Genomic DNA, 22,673 nt, shown 5'->3' with positions numbered 1-22,673 from the left:
CATCTTCAGCTTAATCAGATTTCCTGCACAACTGATCAATGTTCTTTATGATATCTTGTTGTTTTAATTTTTTAAACTTACATACCTGTTTACTGGTATTTATTGCCATCTGCTTTACCTGAAATTTAAACCATTCCCATTTGCTTAGCATCGACATTTCCATGCCAGCAATTTCTCCAAGTAATTGTCTAACTTTTAAACAGAAAGGAACATTTTGTAGTAACATATTGTTAAATTTCCAAACCTGGTTTGGCACAGCCTCATATCTATACCAGCACAGAGATAATGCTACAACACAGTGATCCGTTAATGGAGAAGCAGAAATTTCACATTTAGACACATAGTTAATTAAATTGTCTGAACTTAACCAATAATCTAACCTAGAGCATTGACCTTTTTTTTTTTGCTGCATTAAACCAAGTGTACTGCTGCGTACTAGAATTATGCATTCTCCAAAAATCTATCAACCCTAAATTTGTGACTAGCTCAAGAAAAGTTACACCATAATTGTGACAGTTTCCTTTAGGAGGCATACGATCTAACCAGAGATCAGGGACCATAATAAAATCCCCTCCAAAAATAATTTTATCAGTTGTATAATGTGTCTTCCATCCTTCCACCCTATTACTCAGCGATGAATAAAAAGACTTGTCAGGCCTAGACATTAAGCATTTACCACTGGTGGCCCATTGGGCCAGTGAAATTGAAAAGTTACTGGCCCAAATGGAAAATGTGGTGGCCCAAATGCGCACGGTACCCGAACCATGGGTGCCACAGGCAGCCGCTGCAAGCACCACAGGTGCTTGCACAAAGAGGGGGGTCCGGGGGCCCTCATCTCATCTCATCTCATTATCTCTAGCCGCTTTATCCTTCTACAGGGTCGCAGGCAAGCTGGAGCCTATCCCAGCTGACTACGGGCAAAAGGCGGGGTACACCCTGGACAAGTCGCCAGGTCATCACAGGGCTGACACATAGACACAGACAACCATTCACACTCACATTCACACCTACGCTCAATTTAGAGTCACCAGTTAACCTAACCTGCATGCCTTTGGACTGTGGGGGAAACCGGAGCACCCGGAGGAAACCCACGCGGACACGGGGAGAACATGCAAACTCCACACAGAAAGGCCCTCGCCGGCCACGGGGCTCGAACCCAGGACCTTCTTGCTGTGAGACGACAGCGCTAACCACTACACCACCGTGCCGCCGTCCGGGGGCCCTCCCCTGGAAAATTTAGATTTTTCAATTCATATTCGTGCATTCTGGTGCATTTTAAGGTGAAATTAATGAAAATAAGATTATTCATATTTTGCTAACATTATTATATCTTTATTGTTTGTTCACATTTGATATTTTATTGTTTGCATTTCTTGTTCTATCAATTTCTTAGTTACATTTAAAAATTTCCTTTGTTCTTGTTCTCTGTTCGTTTAACACATGCTGTTGATTACTGTTTTACATTAACAATTGTTTGTATAAGTTTTAGAATAAGCTAAGTTTTGCCTCACCATGCAACTCACTTGTTTATAGGATAAGCTTTGCCTGTAACCCACCCTGTGTGATGGAGACATATTTTCCTTTTTTGTCATGGTTTCAACTTTGGCTCATTATATTCTCAACATTGTAGATATTGAATTCTCACCACTGTAGATATTCTAATAGAAATAGAAGTACAATTATACAAATACAAATACACCTTTATATAATAGCCACAAGACACACACAGGCCAGTCCTAAGTCTGGATGAAAGGTGAGGGTGGCATACTAACCCTTATCATGCTGGATTTAAATGGGCATTTTTATTACCCATGAAGAAGTTATATTTCTTAATTAATAAAATATCATGAGAATCATTGACAAACCATACATTTCCTGAAAGGGTGGACTTTGGGGAATAATCTAGTGAGATTTTTGCAAAGCCTTACCTGATCGGGGGTGATTTATAACCCTAATTACCTGTTAATTAGCTAATTAACAGGTATGCTCAGGTGAGCCAAAAAGGGGTGAAATGTTGTGTTTTTTTAATAAGACAAGATATAAACACCAAATTTTCAGGATATGTCCTTCGGGGAACTAGTCGTAATTTTTTGCAAATTCAGCTCATTTGCATAAACTATTGCCATGGCAACAGCAGATACCCTAGCAACTGGGGGTATACTGGGTTTAGCATGGTCTGATTGTACCAGAGAGGGTCAGAATAGTTATTATTTTTGTTGTAATGAACTAATGTAAACCTAGTTTGGCTATTTTGATAGATTTCATCATCTTTGGATATTTTAATAATATAATATATGGGATCAGATCTAATTTACCACATTATTTTATCTGTTCTTCTATTTCAGTCAGAGCAACCAACATTTATACTTCATTCTTTAATCACTAAAAGTTGATACGCGTGTAGCCATATTTCTTGGCAGTGTATCCTGAAATTTTGATATTAATATACAAAGTCTGAACGATTTTACACCATCTGAAGCTAAAGCGCGTGTGTTGAAATGCTGTTTTACGATTTGGCGAGTTGTAAACCGAGCGTGACGTCGCGCGCTCTGATTGGCTGCCGAGTTCAAAATGAAGCCATTCGTTAACACCCGATAGATAATTTATGCACGATCGTATTTAAACTGTTTACCTGGCCTTTGGCCAGGTTGGGGAGCGTGGAGTTTGAACATATTTCTATTTGAATTTCACCGTTCTGATGGTCTCCTTGCCGCAACCGTCTTCGTCTACAAGATGCTATTTTCCCGCCAAAATGACACTTCTGAACAGCGCCAAACAGCTCCGAAGATGCACGAAGATGACACACTCAACAAAGATGACGGACCTCGTATTGAAAAGGTGCATTTTACGAACAATTTCTTCACAATTCTGGGTAAAATATGAGAAATAGTTAATTTGTATCAAAAACGTCCTGGCCCGTCCGGGCCACTGTTACCCCTTTTCCACCAAATCAGTTCCAGGGCTGGTTCGGGGCCAGTGCTGGTGCTGGTTCACAACTCGTTCAACTTGCGAGCCAGCTGAGAACCAGTTTGCTTTTCCATAGCTCGCAGTGCTAAGGGAAGCCACGTCATTACGTCGTTGTATACGTCAGTTACGTCGCTGTATACGTCAGTTACGTTGCTGTATATGTCAGTTACGTTGCTACGTTTGCATAAACTTTGGCGCAAATATCAAAGCAAAAACAACACGGAAGAAGCAGCAGCAGCAACAACAACAACAACAATAATAATAATGGATGACTTCGCGTTTGTACAGCTGCTGCTTCTCGGCGCTTAAAAATGGCGATCTTTCGCGGTCTTGTTATTGTTGTTGGTCTTAACAACTCCGCCCCCCCGCTGACGTAAGCGGTTCTTTCCTCTGGCCCAGCAGAGAGTTGGTGCTAGCCTGGAACCGGTTTTTCTGGCCCCAGAGCCAGTTCTTTGTCAGTGGAAACAGAAAACCCGGTTCCAAACTAAGCACTGGCCCCGAACCAGCCCTGGAACTGATTTGGTGGAAAAGAGGCATGTTTGGCCAAATTTAGTGGCCCGAAAGACATAAAAAACACCGCTGGGCCATCGGGCAAGTGTTAATGTCGAGCCCTGCTTGTTCTGTACTTTTCTGTTAAACCCATAAACACACAATAAGATACTACATTACTCCATTAATTTCTACAACCACCATTACCCAATGGCCCTTATCATCACATTTGTGGTCAATTACATTACCAGGAAACCTGTTCAAAAAAAAATCATCACACCTGCTGAATGTGATGTACCATGACTAAAAAAAAAAAGTGTCTCCCCCCATTGGCTTTTCCAGAAAGTTGAGTCATCTTTAACTGAATGAGTCTCTTGAAGAAAAACACAATTAACCTTTTGCTCCTTACAAAAAAGAAAAATAGCTTTTCACTTTACATTCAGTGCGTTTACATGCACATAGAGAAAATCAAATTTCTGCCGTAGCTCGACTGAAATCAAAGTTCTAAATGCCATGGGAACACCTTAGCTCGGCTGAACTCGAACCGAACATGATTTCTCGTAATCGAGCTACACGACCTAGATTATGCGATTGTAGCCGAGCTACTTAGTGCATGTAAACCCTATCGAGCTACGGAGTCGAGCTACTTACTTCAGCACTCAGTGCGTTTACATGCACATAGAGAAAATCGAAGTTCTAAATGGCATGGAAACACCTTAGCTCAACTGAAATCGAACCGAACTTGATTTCTCATAATCGAGCTACACGACCTAGATTATGCGATTTTTGCTGAGCTACTTAGTGCATGTAAACCCTATCAAACTACGTAGTCGAGCTACTTACTTCAGCACTGCCCCTTCCGGAAGTGACGAGTGACGAGACCACAAGCGGGAAACACAACAGCCTCGGTCGGCATGACACTTCACCTTAGCCGCCCACTTTATTAGGAACACTTCTGTTCTTACATACAAACTACAAACACTCTTCTTGTGAACACGGAACTGATAACTTTGTTTATACTCTTGAATAGCTCTTCTTCATGACGACAACTGGAAGTGTGCCAACACGATGGGGCGTGTAGCGCCACCTGTGGCTCGGGTGCACAATGTACCTCACACAATAGCTCGATTTCCTTGTGTGCATGTAGGATTGGATTTCTCTGGCACCCCTGCTGGGACCCTTAGCTCGATTTGGATGTGCATGTAAACGTACTGACTGCCCCTTCCGGAAGTGACGAGACCACAAGCGGGAAACACGATAGCCTCGGTCGGCATGACAACAGTAGTAGCGAGCAGCAGAAGAGGTCAGGAGGAACAAACGAAGAAGAGAAAATGGCGAGCAGAAAAGTGCACTTCTGGAGCAATAAGGAGACAGAGTTCATGCTCATTCAGCTTAAGGAGTTGAATATATTAAAATTCGTGGACGGGAGAAAAATGCGCAATGGAGAACACGGAACTGATAACTGTTTACACTCTTGAATAGCTCTTCTTCATGACGACAACCGGAAGTGTACCAGTGTGGTACACTGTGTGGCTCGGGTGCACAATGTACCTCACACAATAGCTCGATTTCCTTGTGTGCATGTAGGATTGGATTTCTCTGGCACCCCTGCTGGGACCCTTAGCTCGATTACCGACAGCAGCTCGATTTGGATGTGCATGTAAACGTACTGATTGTCTCTTAGCCCCTTAGTGTTTAAAGAAATAAATGATAACTTTGAACGAAAGCACAAAGTTTAAGCTGATGTGCAGGAATGAGTAACTAAGCTGGTCCTTATAAAACATTCCTCATAGTGCATGTGTTTTGATCATGTTAAGTATGCACCACGTTGGACAAAAAAAAAATTACTTCCGGGTTTTATTATTTTAAAAAAAATAAAAGTCCTCAGTCGACGCTCTTAGTATAACTGAAAATGTCTTTGTGTATCAATAATTATATTTAGACAAAAAAATCCTCGGGGTGAAAGTACGTATATAAATAAGTTATAGATAGAAAAATAAATTACACTTTATGTCTACAGCCTTTAAAAAAAACGCTACATAATCACACTGAATGATTATTTACCTATTTGTTTTTGTCATGTCGAATATTTATAGACACCATCATGTGTCCTAATATTTTGAGTTTGATTTCTTTTTTAAAATTATGCTCGATTTGTATTTCTCATACATGCAAAAAAAAAGTTTTTAATTATTCCGATATTTTTGACAAACCTGATTATTATGCGTGTGTCATCACATTAGTGGAAACTAGCACATGTTTAGTAAAAAGAGCCTTGTTTTCATGTTGTAATGAAATAATCATGTGTATAAATGTGCATTTGTAATTAAATTTTGATTATATCAGAAGCCTGTGAGTGTGTGAGAAACACAGAGCGTGTTTGGCTTTAATTTTGAAACCGAGCTCTTCCGTGATACCTGCGCATGCGCGAAACTTTCTTCGCGCGGATAATGTCTCTCGCTGGTGGCGGTGTTGATGATGAGGGACGGACACGGTTCGGTTCGGTTCTGCTGCACCGCGGGAGGCGGTATGGAGGTGTTTCTGCTGGAGGAAGTGAAGCGCAAACTGAACGCTACAGAGGTGAACTAATTCACATTTAATTCCCCTGAAATAAAGATATGAACCAGTTTTCAGGGTGAAGTCGCTCGCGCAAAATCAAAGCGTCGTTAGAAATAGTGCGACGTCATACTCGGAATAATTTGCATATTCATTGCATTCTCATGCTCATTTGCATACCAGAAGGTGTTAGATGAAGAAAGGGTTTTCTGAAGATGCTGGAACTTTATCAGAATGAAAAAAAAAAATCTCATATAGAAATGAGAAGTTTTTGGACACGGGGCCACAAAATAATGTTTTTACAAAATTCTATCATGAACACAGATGAAATGAAGCAGCGGTAATGGAAACAAACACGAATATAAAACTGTTACAGACGGAACAACTTTCTTTTATTACTGTAAATATCGCCAAGAAGATAGTTTAAAATGAAGAGCAAAGAAGTTATGGATGGGACAAGCAACGGTGATGAGTGATTAATCATCAGGAACCACGGTGATCAGATCAGTAATTAAATATTGAGAACAATGGGGATCAGTGATTGGTCATCAAGAACAATGGTCAGTGATGGGTCATTGGCAATATTGGTGATCAGTTATTGGTTGTTGAGAACTTTGGTGATCAGTGATTGATTGGCAACATTGGTGATCAGGAATATTGGCGATCAGTGATTGGTCATCAAGAACAATGGTCAGTGATGGGTCATTGACAATATTGGTGATCAGAGATTGGTTGTTGAGAAATTTGGTGATCAGTGATTGATTGGCAACATTGGTGATCAGGAATATTGGCGATCAGTGATTGGTCATCAAGAGCAGTGGTCAGTGATGGGTCATTGGCAATATTGGTGATCAGTGATTGGTTGTTGAGAAATTTGGTGATCAGTGATTGATTGGCAACATTGGTGATCAGGAATATTGGCGATCAGTGATTGGTCATCAAGAGCAGTGGTCAGTGATGGGTCATTAGGAACAATGGTGATCAGTGATTGTCAATGTTCCCAAATACCAATCACTGATCACCAATGTTCCTGAAGACCAGTCAGTGGTAGGTCAATGGGAACGTTGGTCATTGGGAACATTGGCAAGCAGTAATTTGGTTTTTGGGAACAATAGAGATCAGTGATTGGTCATTGAGTGATTGGTTGTCGGGAATAATGGAGATCAGTGATTGGTCATTAGAAACAATGGTAATCAGTGATTGGTCATTGGGAAGATTGCTGAGCAGTGATTGGGTTTTGGGAACAATGGAGATCAGTGATTGGTCATTGGCAACATTGGTGATCAGGAATATTGGTGATCAGTGATAGGTCATTAGGAACAATGGTGATCACTGATCACCAGTGTTCCTGAAGACCAGTCAGTGGTAGGTCAATGGGAACATTGGTGGTCAGTGATTGGTTATTGGGAACATTGGTGAGCAGTGATTTGGTTTTTGGGAAAAATGGAGATCAGTGATAGGTGATCAGGAACAATGGTGATCAGTGATTGGTCATGAAGAACAGTGGTCAGTGATAGGCCATTAGGAACAATTGGTGAGCAGTGATTGGTCGTTGGGAAGATTGGTGAGCAGTGATTGTTTTTTGGGAACAGTGGAGATCAGTGATTGGCTGATTGGGAACATGGTTATAAGTGTGTGTGTGTGTGTGTGTGTGTGTGTCTGTGTGTTAGGTGGAACACATCCCTGGAAGGGTGTTTTTCTGCTGCCACTCAAATCTCCATGATGTGATGCAACTCAAATCAGCAGAGAGGCTCTTCTTACTTCTGCTTAAAGCTCCGCCCACTTCCTTACCTACAAATCCAGGTGTGCAGCTCGCATCACACACCTTTACTTAAAGGTACGGCATACAAAGGAGGAGTCAGGAGCAGGTTTCCACTTCCATTTAGACTTGAGTTTTTCTAAATATCACTCTTCCATTCCTCCATTAGCAAAGTCAGCAAGTGTGATAGAGCAGAGGATTGTGGGAAATCCAGATGTGTGGCGCGGCACTCTGTCCACCTGGTCCAGGCTGCAGGCGGAGCTTAGTGGGTCTGGAGGGCGGGGCCAGAAGAGGAAGCGAGAGGAAGAAGAGAGTTTGAAGAGTCCTACTTTCAGAGTGAGCTGCCGCTGCAGTGGAGCCATTGCTCGCTCATATAACTCCCAGGTGTGTGTGTCCGTCCGTCCGTCCATCCCTCCCTCCCTCCCTCATTTTGGGGTTAAGTGGAAAATTGTGACCTTTTTTTTTTCTTGCAACAAAGACTTGTGTGCGTGTTTCATAGAACCTGAATCGTATCATTGGGATGGCCATCAAACGACAGCTTGGATGGAGAGCTGAGCTTCGAGATCCAACTGTTGAGGCAGGCACACACACACGCGCGCACCCACCCACCCACTCTCTGTCAGTCATAAAGATTTATTTATATTACTGCTAATATATTTCAGTGTTTGTTTGAGTAGTGGGTTATTTGCTGTGTGTGTGTTCCAGGTGAATGTGTATTTAAGTGATGATCACAGTGTAGTCGGGATTCCTCTGTTAAGGTATCTCTAATATTACTCTCTGTATTAAAGCCATAATTTGCTCTTTCATCATACTTATGTTCTGTGTGTGTGTGTGTGTGTGTGTGTGTAGGCAGCCTCTGGCCAGTCGCACTTATCTGAAGCACACTGGACTCAGGTCCACTATCGCCTGGGCAATGGCGTCTCTCTGTAAACTACAGGTACAATACCATCATCGCGTCAACATTCTCACACAGGGAACATGGAGGGGGGAATACTTTTAATAAAATAATAAATTTAATAGTACTTTGTTCCAAACTGGAGTGTTACATCAAACATCCAGAAACGTGTAGAAACAGCAGGAGAGATTGCTCTTTACTCTGTTGAAGACTGCTCTTGGTGGGTGTGGCCTGATATTCTAATGAGCATTCGTGACTGACAGGCCTGTGTGTCTGAGACTCCCAGAGTGCTCACTCGCTCGAGTCCGCTGCCTCGTTTATCAGGCTGGATATGAATGGGTTTATTCCCAAATCGTTCCAACATGAAATTTAATCTACATGAAAATCCTGTAATTTCAGGAAAACGTTCGGAGCCTCCTCGTATTCTTGAGTGTGAGTTTACGGAGAAGATTAACGAATGTAAATCGTGACTTAATCAACTCCAGATCAGATCATCTGCACAGATTACTGCACTCTGACATCAAGAATATACTGTGGAGGTTAAATATCTGTATCTCTCTCTCTCTCTCTCTCTCTGTTTCTCTCTCCTTTCCCTCTCTCTCTGTCTGTGTCTCTCTCTGTCTGTGTCTCTGTCTGTCTGCATGTGTGTCTGTCTGTATGTGTATCTCTCTCACTCTCTTTGGCTGTCTGTGTGTCTCTCTCTCTCTCTCTCTCTCTGTCTATCTCTCTTGGTCCGCCTTGATTTCTCTCTGTGTGTATCTCTTTCTCTCACTCTTCTCTCTCTGTCTATATCTCTCGGTCTGTCTCGATCTCTGTCTGTCTCTCTCTGTGTATGTGTGTGTCTCTGTGCCCCCCCCGTGTCTGTCTGTCTCTCTCTGTCTGTCTTCTCTGTTTCTGTCTGTCTGTCTTTCTCTCACTCTCCTCTGTCTGTCTGTTTCTCTCTCTCTCTCTCTCTCAGGAGGCCTCGGTAGTTTTAGACCCCATGTGTGGAGTTGGTACCATATTGCTGGAGGCGGTGCAGGAGTGTCCGGTCTGTACACCACACACACACACACACGTCAATACTGAGTGTATGTCAGACCAGTGCGAGTTAATTAAACCGTGTGTGTGTGTGTGTGTGTGTGTGTGTGTGTAGAATGGTGTGTTTATAGGGATGGACAGTGAAGAAGCTCAGTTACACAAAGCTGTAGAGAATGTCCAAGCTGCTGGTCAGGAGGAGAGAGTCCTGATAATCCAATCGTCCTGCATGGGTACGAATACTACAGTACTGTTCTTAGTCTCTCTCTCTCTCTCTGTCTCTCATATAAACACACACACTCTCTCTCTTTATTAGCCACTTCCCAGACAACTCAATACATTCCCCAAACTGATATATACATATCACACACTCCGTCTGTCTCTCTCTCTGTACCGTAGCCATGCCGCTGCCTGCAGCTTCCGTAGACGCGGTGGTGTGTGACGTTCCGTTTGGCAGGAAGTTCCACTGCGGTGTCGACATGACCACTGCTCTTCCACACATCCTCACTGAGATGGAGAGGTAGATCTTTCAAAACATACACACTCCTGGACGGAGCTTCTCTAAAACATGCTTGAGATCCTTCATCCTGCAGTAATCAGTTATGTGGTAATGTATGTCAGGAATCAACACTTCAGGATGTACTGTTATAGGAAAATAATCAACACTGACGTGGTGTGATGAAGCGAAGTCACTATTCCCACCCAGCAGTTGATTAATTTCCTGTAACAGCATTTCCGGAAGTGTTTTTATTCCTTGTATACAAGAGCAATTTATATTTATTTAATTACAAAGGAGGCTGAATAATAAAATGGATTTATTATCGTATCTCACACCTGCTGAAGCATGTATAAATGATCATATTTAATTCTCCAGAGTTCTCCGTGAGGGTGGAAACCTGGTTCTCCTGCTCAGCCTGCAGCTTTCAGCCCTGATTAAGAAACTGATCAAATCGGATACGCTCGACCTGCAGTCACAGGCAGTCGACTGCAATGAGGACGCAGACGCCGCAGACAGGATCGAGACGGAACGATCGAAATCAACTTTTAATTCGCTGATCCTGCAGAGCAAATACCGAGTGAGCCTCGGGAGCACTGATGCGCTCATACACACCTACACGAAGAGACGCACAACCTGTGAGTCTCTCAGAAGTAAAGATGGGGAGGGGTTCACCGTTCTGTGAAAGACTGCGTGGGCAAACAGTGCAACAATTTAAGAATAACGTTCCTCAATATAAAATTGCAAAGAATTTGCAGATCACATCATCTATGGTCCAGAATATCATTAAAAGATTCCGAGAATCTGGAGAAATCTCTGTATGCAAGAGACAAGGCTGAAAACTGACATTGGATGCCTGTGATCTTCAGGCCCTCAGGAGACACTGCATTAAAAGCAGACACGTGTCTGTAGTGGAAATCACTGTATGGGCTCAGGAACACTTCAGAAAACCATCGTCTGTGGAAACACTTCATTACTGCATCCACAAATGCAAGTTAAAATCAGATATAAACAATATCCAGAAACAGTGCCACCTTCTCTGGGCCCGAGCTCTTTTACGATGGACTGAGGTGAAGTGGAAAACTGTCCCGAGGTCTAACGAATCAAAAGTAGAAATTCTATTTAGAAATCATGGACACTACGTCCTCCAGGCTAAAGAGGAGAGGGACCATCCAGGTTGTATCATCAGTGCACAGTTCAAAAGCAGCATCTGTGATGGTATGAGGGTGCATTAGTGCACATGACACGGGTAGCTTGTACATCTGGGAAGGCATCATTAATGCTGAATGATATCTACACGTTTCAGAGCAATATGCTGCCATCCAGACAAAATCTTTTTCAGGGAAGACCTTCCTTCTTTCAGCAAGACAATGCCAAACTGCTTTCTGCACATATTAAAACTGCGTGGCTCTGTAGTAAGAGTCCGGGTGCTAAACTGGCCTGCTGCCGTCCAGACCTGTCTCCCATTTAAAACATTCGGCACATTATGAAGCGCAAAATACGACAAAGATGCGAGACCCCGAACTGTTGATCAAGTGAAACTGTATATCAGGTAAGAATGGGGCAACGTTTCTCTTTCAAAACTACAGCAGTTGGTCTCCTCAATTCCCAAACGTTTACAGAGTGTTGTTAAAAGTAGAGGTGATGCAACACAGTGGTAAACACGCCCCGTCCCAACTTTTTTTCAAACGTGTTGCTGATATCAAATTCAAAATGAGTGCATGTTTTTAAAAAAAAAAACAATAAAATTTCTGTTTCGACATTTGATATCTTGTCTTTGTACTATTTTCAAAGAAATATAAATATAGGGTTTCCATTATAGCTTTGCAAATCTTCACGTTCTGTTCTTTATTTACGGTTTATACAATGTCCTAAATTTATGGAACTGGGGTTGGTTCATTCATTGTCAGGGTGCCAAAACTTATTTCCTACCCTATGTTGTGCACTTGTAAAGGATGTATGGAGTTATTTGTTTCTTCCTCATGGCTGAAACACAAATAACTCTATTCATTCTTTACAAGTGCACTACATAGGATAGGAAATAAATTTTGGCACCCTGACAATGAATTATATTTGTCTAAGTTGATCCATCAGTGCAGTTGTGACCTGAACAAACCTCCAGTAAGATCCTTGATCACGGAGATGATTAGAAGTGAAGCTTAACGGCACTCGTGTGTTTATGATTAGAGTGAGAAGTGCCAAAGAAGGCCAGATGCAGAGCTTGGGCTGTTTCGCAGCTATCACTGGCAACTTGCCATTTTATTTCCAGTTTAGTAGCCACAGACACCGGGCAGCGATGACAGGCATGTGCACAGAGAAGTGTGAGGTCTAAAAAAAAAAAAAAAAGCACGAGGCTTGATCTGACTGCTCTCATGAAGGTGTGAGGAACAGGAAGCACGTGGTTCAGATCTGGGAGATATATTTCAGAAAAAAAAAACCTATTTAAACCAATCTTCAAACATGCTCTGGATGTACGATTTGATCTGAAGTAAATCTGCGCTGCATACCATGGTGCTCTTAAATTCTTGATTCTGATTGGTCAGTAAGTGTTGACTAATTTTTCTCGTTCAAATACGTTTTCATTTCTATAGTAACAACTTACAGAGGGAATTGTAGGGCAGATGCTCCACGTAAACGAATAAAAAAAATGTGTAAAGCAAGTCTACGGGAGTTTTGCTGTCTTGTTCAATAGACAAAAAAGAAACGTTGGTAGGGAAAGACTTATGTTTATAGCTGCTATAATATGAACTAACTTATTTAACAGACATTCAACAACGTTACATATAAATTGATAAAACGTATTCTGTCATCCTTTAGTTTAAAAAAAAATAGATGGAATTGTTGACAAGTTGCTGCAGTATTAGAGGAATAAAGCACTTCAGGATGTGCCATTCCAGGAAAGTAATCAACTTAAGAGGTTTAGCATGAACTTTCCATTGTGTTTAGAAATCGTGCATCACACACCTAATTGTTGATGTTCCAAAACAACACATCGCCATGTGTTTTATTCCTTATGTAATGTAATATAGTCATAGAGACATAATTAGACAAAGATCCTGTATATTTTCCAACAATACCAATGTTTTTAAGCTTTTGAGAATTTAAAAACAATTGAACATGCGCGTACACACTAAGTTGCTATAATGTCATCTTGTATTCTTGGAAATTATTGCTCCAATACGGTGTATCTTTTTTTTTTGTCCAGATGTGTGTGAGTTGAATACAGATATACTGAAATGGGAGAAATGTGAATTTAGCACTAAATGTGACCCAAACACACATCTATACTAGAACAGTACATTCGCTAGAGTGTATACCTCCACCAAAACACATTATCAACATCAAAATCAAATCACTTCAACATAGGATAACACTAAAGCTGTCCACCAAATTTCATCCAAATCTGTTCACTACTTTTTGAGTTATGTTGGGAACAGTTTAAAAAAAAAAAAGCCATCCTGGATCCACATACATATCCGGATTGGCATCAAAGTCTAATCATTGGTTCCTTGGCCCATGGTTCACCTTTTCACCAAATTTCATCCAAATCTGTTCACTAATTTCTGAGTTACGTTTGGAACAGTTAAAAAAACCAACATCCTGGATCCACATACATACATATCCAGATTTGCATCAAAGTCTAATCCGTGGTTCTTTGTCCCAAGACTCACCTTTCCACCAAATTTCATCCAAATCTGTTCACTACTTTTTGAGTTATATTGGGAGCAGATTTAAAAAAAAAAAACATCCTGGATCTACATACATATCCAGATTTGCATCAAAATCTAATCATTGGTTCCTTGGCCCATGGTTCACCTTTCCCCCAAATTTCATCCAAATCCATTCACTACTTTTGAGTTATGTTGGGGGAAAAAACAAACAAACGGAGGTGAAAACATAACCTCCTCCAACAAAGATGGCAGAGGGAATCAGTTTTTTTCAAAATTTGAAATTGAGTGAGACGACTTCTTTTGTGAATATTTCTTCTACTTGAATATGTAGATAAATGTAAACAGTTTTACTGTTCTCAGTGTTGCCATTACTTTCCAGAGGAATGTAAAAGTTGCTAGATGATGATGTCGACTCATTTGCAGATTCAATGAGCCCTTATGTAAGAATCACTCATTCTTAAGCGGCTTGTGCGAGTGGTTGAGGAGAACTTGCTGCATTCACCGGTCTTCTCGTATCTTGAATTTTCTCTTAAGCTTGAACAGAATTTACAAGTGGTCCAAATAGATGAATAAATAAACAAACAGAGGTGGAAACATGACCTCCAACAATGTTAGTAGAGGTAATAATCAGCATGTTTTGGGGTTCATAAATATTGGAACCCAACACTGATGAATGAACCTCCTTTGTTTATATATACACTACCATTCAAAAGTTTGGGGTCACTTTGAAATGTCCTTATTTTTGAAAGAAAAGCACTGTTCTTTTCAATGAAGATCACTTTAAACTAATCAGAAATCCACTCTATACATTGCTAATGTGGTAAATGACTATTCTAGCTGCAAATGTCTGGTTTTTGGTGCAATATCTCCATAGGTGTATAGAGGCTCATTTCCAGCAACTCTCACTCCAGTGTTCTAATGGTACAATGTGTTTGCTCATTGCCTCAGAAGGCTAATGGAGGATTAGAAAACCCTTGTACAATCATGTTAGCACAGCTGAAAACAGTTGAGCTCTTTAGAGAAGCTATAAAACTGACCTTCCTTTGAGCAGATTGAGTTTCTGGAGCATCACATTTGTGGGGTCGATTAAATGCTCAAAATGGCCAGAAAAATGTCTCGACTATATTTTCTATTCATTTTACAACTTATGGTGGGAAATAAAAGTGTGACTTTTCATGGAAAACACAAAATTGTCTGGGTGACCCCAAACTTTTGAACGGTACTGTGTATATATATATGGGGCGCTGGTGTTTAAATATATCTGTGTGTGTGTGATGCGGGATGATAAAGTGAATTCTTCTCATTATTGCTCACTTGTTGGCTGGCATATGAGTCAGGTGTGAGAAACCTGTATAACGTGTGTGTGTGTGTGTACGTACCTACGTGCAGGGTGGGGTCCGCTGTTTATCAGCCTAAGCATGAAACTTTCAAGACTGTAATTATGTCACTTCTATTGAGATGTGGATTTCAAAAAAGACATCGAGACCTGAATTATCATTTCAGCACATCCTGGAAGTGTTGTAGCAAAAGTTTTGATAAATAATTGGTTCCACTCTACATACACTTGGACAGTCTGGGTTATACTTGAATTACGACATTACACGCACACACACACACTGTACTGACAGTGCATACACTGGATTATTTACAGTACATTACAGTATCTTTTTAGCTTTTTCTCATGTACTTTGTATACCTAATATAGTTTTTCCCAGTTTACTTAAGTTTATGCAGCATCCAGATGTGTGTGAATGAAGTAAGAATTTCATCATTTGAGCCTACTATGCTTATGACAAAGTTCCTGAATCTTGAAGTGTTTTTTTTTAATATTATACTATACAGAAATACCGTAATGTGAAATAATAATAATAATAATAATAATAATGAGACCGTCAATGACTGCGTAGCTCACTCCAGCTCCATCTAGTCCAGAAGGAACGATCTAAAGTGAGCCACCTTGCGCAATAAATGTTGCAAGCTATATACAGTTAGGTCCATATATATTTGGACACTGACACAAATTTTCTTTTTTTTACCTGTTTACTGAAACATATTCTAGTTATATAATGGACATGGACATAAAGTCCAGACTTTCAGCTTTCATTTGAGGGTATCCACATTAAAATTGGATGAAGGGTTTAGGAGTTTCAGCTCCTTAACATGTGCCACCCTGTTTTTAAAGGGACCAAAAGTAATTGGACAATTGACTCAAAGGCTATTTCATGGGCAGGTGTGGTCAATTCCTTCGTCATGTCATTCTCAATTAAGCAGATAAAAGGCCTGGAGTTGATTTGAAGTGTGGTGCTTGCATTTGGAAGATTTTGCTGTGAAGAAAACAGGCGGTCAAAGGAGCTCTCCATACAGGTGAAACAAGCCATCCTTAAGCTGCGAAAACAGAAAAAAAACATCCGAGAAATTGCTACAATATTAGGAGTGGCAAAATCTACAGTTTGGTACATCCTGAGAAAGAAAGAAACCACTGGTGAACTCATCAATGCAAAAAGACCTGGACACTCACAGAAGACAACAGTGGTGGATGATCGCAGAATGATTTTCATGGTGAAGAGAAACCCCTTCACAACAGCCAACCAAGTGAACAACACTCTCCAGGAGGTAGGCGTGTCAATATCCAAATCTACCATAAAGAGAAGACTGCATGAAAGTAAATACAGAGGATTCACTGCACGGTGCTAGCCGCTCATAAGCCTCAAGAATAAAAAGGCTAGATTGGACATTGCTAAAAAAGCATCTAAAAAAGCCAGCACAGTTCTGGAAGAACATTCTTTGGACAGATGAAACCAAGATCAACCTCTACCAGAATGATGGAAAGAAAAAAGTATGGCGAAGGCGTGGTACAGCTCATGATCCAAAGCATACCACATCATCTGTAAAACACGGCGGAGGCAGTGTGATGGCTTCGGCATGCATGGCTGCCAGTAGCACTGGGTCACTAGTGTTTATTGATGATGTGACACAGGACAGAAGCAGCCGGATGAATTCTGAGGTATTCAGAGACATACTGTGTGCTCAAATGCAGCCAAACTGATTGGTCGGCGTTTCATAATACAGATGGACAATGACCCAAAACATAAAGCCAAAGCAACCCAGGAGTTTATTAAAGCAAAGAAGTGGAATATTCTTGAATGGCCAAGTCAGTCACCTGATCTCAACCCAATTGAGCATGTATTTCACTTGTTAAAGACTAAACTTCAGACAGAAAGGCCCACAAACAAACAGCAACTGAAAACCGCTGCAGTAAAGGCCTGGCAGAGCATTAAAAAGGAGGAAACACAGCGTCTGGTGATGCCCATGAGTTCAAGACTTCAGGCAGTCATTGCCGACAAAGGGTTTTCAACCAAGTATTAGAAATGAACATTTTATTTACAATTATTTAATTCGTCCAATTACTTTTGAGCCCCTGAAATGAAGGGATTGTGTTTTTAAAAAATGCTTTAGTTCCTCACATTTTTATGCAATCATTTTGTTCAACCCACTGAATTAAAGCTGAAAGTCTGAACTTCAACTGCATCTGAATTGTTTTGTTCAAAATTCATTGTGGTAATGTACAGAACCAAAATTAGAAAAATGTCTCTGTCCAAATATTTATGGGCCTAACTGTATACTCTATACAAGTTTTATATATAGAAGTTATATCCACCCTAGGAATACCGACCCATTTACCAGAAAGAATCCAAAACGGCGAGGAATTGACCGAGAAGAAGCGATTTTTGTTGAACTGCTCATTAAGGCTTAATTAGTCCATAACTTCATTAATAATTGTAATGAAGCAAATATGGGTAGAAGTTCTTTGCACGCTAGGTATCCCTACCTTCATGCCTGAAAGAATCAAAATTGGTGAAGAATTGTGGGAGAAGAAGCAATTTGTGTGGAAACTGCTTGTTAGGGATTTATTAATTACTCCATATCTTCATTATTCATTGCAAGTATGCAAATCTGGGTAGAAGCTATATGCACCCCAGGCAGACCTACCTTCCTGCCAAAAAGAATAAAAATTGAAGAATTGAGAGAGAAGAAGCGATTTTCGTGAAATGTGGACGATGCCGAATAGATAACAGACAACACATGATGGCGTAAACTCATCGCCTGTCGGCCAGATTACCTAATTATAATAATAATTAATAATAAAATCTCCAGCAAGTGCTTCTGTCCGATCAGGGTTGAGGTGGATCCAAAAGAATCTACATATTTTTTGGGAGGAAACTGAAGAACTCAAGGAAAACCATGAGCACTGGGAGAACATGTGAAACTCACACATCGACAATAACCTGAGCTCGAGCCCATGACTGCAACACCAGAACGTATAAGACACATAAATGAACCAACCTCCAATCACTATTAAATGAATTACAATTTTTGTTCATTCATTTGTCTATGGGGTGAAATTCAGTCCAGAGGTCCATATCCCGAGCCGCAGATTCCAGCTGCTCCTGAGGGATCTCCAGATGCTTCCAAATCAACTGTGAGAAGTAATCTCTTCGAGGGAGTTCTGGGTCTGCTCCAGGGTTTCTATCCAGTGGAAAGTGTTTGATGTTGTATATTTGTTAGATGCCTAAACCACCTTTGAGACTCACCCACCTCGTATTGTTGGGTTCCTTACAGTAGAACCTTCCACCTCCTGTACTTGTAACCTTATTACTTTGGTCACATTCCCACACCTCATGAATACAGGTGAGTAATGGGATATAGATTGACTAGTAAACAGAGAGTGTCTTACACAAACTGAACCCCTACTTCACCCCACAGCTACTGACTGGTACAATAATAAGGTGGCCTAATGGTTAGAGAGGCAGCTTTGGAACCAAAAGGTTGCTGGTTTGAGTCCCTAGACCAGCAGGCATGGCTGAAGTGCCCTTGAGCAAGGCACCTAACCCCCAACTGCTCTGGGTACGTTGCTCTGGATAAGATACCAAAATGCTGTACCTGAGATGAGGTTTCTCCTATTGCCTGAAGGGAATGTCCCACTCTTTTCCAGAACTATGGCCTTGGGCACATGTCAGAGGTCCAGTTATAACAGTGCTGAGAGAATACCGTTATCAAAAATTCCTGGAGTCCTGTCTAGGTCTTTAGGAATGACTACAAATCTTATAGGGTTGGCATTCCCATCTCCCATCTAATGTTCCTTGGGTAAGCTCCAAATCTACTGCAACTATGTCCAAGATATGAATGAATGAAGTCAATTCATTTCATCTTTTACTATTGGCTCTTCTATTTTGTGTGTAGTTGTGCCACAGAGTTTGGCTAAACTGGGCCAAGTTTCCTAAAAGCATCATAAAGTTAAGATCATTGGGTAAGAGAGAGTGTTCTACCATTTAAGGATGATCTTTGTGCTACAGTGCTTTTGGAAAACACCACTGTAATTAGTGTAATTGTGTACAATCAGTGTAAAAACTGAAAGCCTACATTATGTTTGCTAATTATGTGTTACATGTGAAGAACAATAGCGGGCCTAAAACAGAACCATGCAAGACACCACATTTTACTTTTATAGGCTTGGAAGAATCTCCATTGATACCAACAATATGGAACTGATGCATCAAATAAGATCTAAACCAGGCAAGTTTCACACGCTCTGCTCGAGTCCAACACTGAACCAGAATCCTATCAACAATCTGAGTGAGTTCAGTAGGGTTACTGATTATTTCAACCAGGACTGGTTTTGTATTTTGATGCTTCCAGAAATACGATTAAAATAGCCCCAGGCTTTCTGGAAACCTGAGAGAGATCAGAGGGATGAAGTTTTCATTTTGGACCATGGCCTAATGGTTAGAGAAACAGCTTTGGGACCAAAAGGTTGCTGGTTCAATTCCCTGGACCAGCAGGACTGGCTGAAGTGCCCTTGAGCACCTAACACCCAACTACTCCGGCAAGAGTGGTGGTGTACCTTGTATCTGATTAGTCAAAGAAAAACTGATGACATGATTATCAGTTCAGACAGTAGCCCAGCCAAAACCAAATAAAACTTGACTGTTTTATCCAATCGTACATTTGAGACATGCTACACAACAAACTTGATGGTAGCTTAGTGAGCTAGCTAAATATGGAGAACACCAAACATTTTAACAAGAACCCGTGGTGAATTTCTCTTTCACGAGGACGATCTCCTAAATGACGAGATGCCGTGTGGTTACGGAGTTGCACTGTAAAGGTTTGAGCCAAGCTCAGCTGTCAGCAGCACCAATGGTGTTGAAGACGGAATTGACTTCTTGATCAATCTGAGGTAGCGACATTCCAGCATGGGACAGCCCCAAACTGGGAAAACACTCATTTGAAAAGAGTTCAAAATCATTCTTTTTTCAACCAAGCAAAAGAGAATAGTATGGAGGAAGACACGTGACCAAAAACATTTCTGCTCCTATCTGGAGAAGCCATGGCCTAATGGTTAAAGTAGCAGCTTTGGGACCAAAAGGTCACTTGTTTGATTCCCTGGACCAGCAGGAATGGCTGAAGTGACCTTGAGCAAGGCACCTAACCCCCAACTGCTCCCTAGGCTGCTCTAGGGATAAGAACATCTGCTAAATGCCTCTAATGTAATTATAAAGCAAGATCCACTCCTGTCCGGGTTCGAGCCCTGTGGCCAGCGAGGGCCTTTCTGTGTGGAGTTTGCATGTTCTCCCCGTGTCCGTGTGGGTTTCCTCCGGGTGCTCCGGTTTCCCCCACAGTCCAAAGACATGCAGGTTAGGTTAACTGGTGACTCTAAATTGAGCGTAGGTGTGAATGTGAGTGTGAATGGTTGTCTGTGTCTATGTGTCAGCCCTGTGATGACCTGGCGACTTGTCCAGGGTGTACCCCGCCTTTCGCCCGTAGTCAGCTGGGATAGGCTCCAGCTTGCCTGCGACCCTGTAGAAGGATAAAGCAGCTACAGATAATGAGATGAGATGAGATGAGATCCACTCCTGATGGTATGACATAGACCTACTATACATCCTTGAGAGTATTTAATTAGACGAATGCAAGACTAGTAGTCATCAAAGAATTGTCAGTGTTACTGGAAGTGATGAACTGTACAAATAAATTAAGAATATCTCCAGAACATTTTTTTCTATTTTTTCCGGGTTCAAACCTTTGCGGCCAGTGGAGGCCTTTCTGTGTGGAGTTTGCATGTTCTACCCATGTCTGCGTGGGTTTCCTCCCACTTCAAAGACATGCAGATAAGGTAAAAATGGTTGAACTTGTACGTCGCTCTGGATAAGAGCATCTGCTAAATGGCTGTAATGTAATGTGATGTAGAGTTCTCATCTCTAATTATCTCTAGCCGCTTTATCCTGTTCTACAGGGTCGCAGGCAAGCTGGAGCCTATCCCAGCTGACTACGGGCGAAAGGCGGGGTACACCCTGGACAAGTCGCCAGGTCATCACAGGGCTGACACATAGACAACCATTCATGCTCACATTCACACCTACGGTCAATTTAGAGCCACCAATTAGCCTAACCTGCATGTCTTTGGACTGTGGGGGAAACCGGAGCACCCGGAGGAAACCCACACGGACAACATGCAAACTCCGCACAGAAAGCCTCGAACCCAGACCTTCTTGCTGTGAGGCGACAGTGCTAACCACTATACCACCGTGCCGCCCCGATGTAGAGTTATACAGTAATATCATATTGGTATCTCTGACAAACCATGAGCTGACCTAGTGGTTAGCATATCTGCCTCTCGACTGGGAGATCACGAGCTCTGCTTGCAGTCAGGTCATACCACAGACTATCATAAAAATGGTACCTACTGCCATCTGCTGAGACATGCTGCAATACAGATGTGAGTAGGGAGTCAAACTCTCGCAGTTACAAGAGGCCTGGCCCCACACAGCACGGTGGTGTAGTGGTTAGCACTATCGCCTCACAGCAAGAAGGTTCTGGGTTTGAGCCCAGTGGCCAACGGGGGCCTTTCTATGTGGAGTTTGCATGTTCTCCCCGTGTCTGCGTGGGTTTCCTCCGGGTGCTCCGGTTTCCCCCACAGTCCAAAGACATGCAGGTTAGGCTAATTGGTGGCTCTAAATTGACCGTAGGTGTGAATGTGAGCATGAATGGTTGTCTATGTGTTAGCCCTGCGATGACCTGGTGACTTGTCCAGGGTGTACCCCGCCTTTCGCCCGTAGTCAGCTGGGATAGGCTCCAGCTTGCCTGCGACCCTGTAGAACAGGATAAAGCAGCTACAGATAATGAGATGAGAGACTTCCTTCATTGCTCTTTGGAAAACCACCATCTTATTTTTCCAGAATCATGATATTTGCTGAATAATAAAGGGATGTTTCAGGTTCTAAGGGACCTGGAACATAACATCATGGAGATTTTAAGACACTGAAGAATCTCCTTTAACACGAACAAACTGGTAACTGCGTGCCAAGGAGCTAAGATCTAAACCAGGCAAGAACTTCCCAGCATTCCCTCCCTGGTTATACGTGTTATACAGGAGCCAACATTCTATACATATCCTGCACCCCACTGGCTTCCGGTCTCAATCTTACTGGACGAATTTAAGGAATTACAAATATTTAGGTGGATATTTATATGCCTGATTCGAATTAGTCATCATTATAGTACTTAAAGCTTAGCTGTGTAGTAACGGAATTGGCTAATGAATTAGCATTTCAGTTTTGTCTTTCTTTTAATGGACATTGTTTTCGAAATAAGCGAAACTGGTTTATTTTTGTTTGTTGGTTGGTTATTTTCCCTGTCGGAAGTGTTGTTTTAGGATTTAAGTCAGGCGGATGAGACAGCCAGCCTAGAGAGGTCCTTGCGAAGACCTGCGCGACAGAGATTGAGCGAAAGATCGTTGTGCGCATGCGCAGCGTGTACCGACGG

At 41.7% G+C, this 22,673-nt stretch overlaps 1 protein-coding gene across 1 annotated transcript; it reads left to right on the top strand.

Annotated features, from left to right (window-relative positions):
• Positions 1-5,889: 5,889 nt before the first annotated feature.
• On the top strand, positions 5,890-11,946 carry thumpd2 (THUMP domain containing 2). Its single transcript, XM_060933360.1, has 10 exons — positions 5,890-6,036; positions 7,683-7,815; positions 7,941-8,155; positions 8,271-8,348; positions 8,477-8,529; positions 8,621-8,708; positions 9,625-9,696; positions 9,802-9,916; positions 10,083-10,203; positions 10,558-11,946. The coding sequence occupies exons 1-10, from the start codon at positions 5,932-5,934 to the stop codon at positions 10,862-10,864; spliced, it is 1,287 nt and encodes a 428-aa protein (XP_060789343.1). The 5' UTR covers positions 5,890-5,931; the 3' UTR covers positions 10,865-11,946.
• The last annotated feature ends 10,727 nt before the right edge of the window (positions 11,947-22,673 follow it).

Source organism: Neoarius graeffei, chromosome 11, assembly GCF_027579695.1.
Source record: "Neoarius graeffei isolate fNeoGra1 chromosome 11, fNeoGra1.pri, whole genome shotgun sequence".
Classification (NCBI taxonomy): domain Eukaryota; kingdom Metazoa; phylum Chordata; class Actinopteri; order Siluriformes; family Ariidae; genus Neoarius; species Neoarius graeffei.
This window is presented reverse-complemented; position numbering and strand designations above follow the sequence as displayed.

Excerpts from the sequence above, each read along its gene's own strand:
- thumpd2 (XM_060933360.1), top strand. The coding sequence starts at position 5,932 with ATGATGAGGGACGGACACGGTTCGGTTCGGTTCTGCTGCACCGCGGGA. Across the intron at positions 8,349-8,476 it reads TTCGAGATCCAACTGTTGAG|GTGAATGTGTATTTAAGTGA; the intron begins GCAGGCACACAC and ends TGTGTGTTCCAG. Across the intron at positions 8,530-8,620 it reads GTCGGGATTCCTCTGTTAAG|GCAGCCTCTGGCCAGTCGCA; the intron begins GTATCTCTAATA and ends GTGTGTGTGTAG.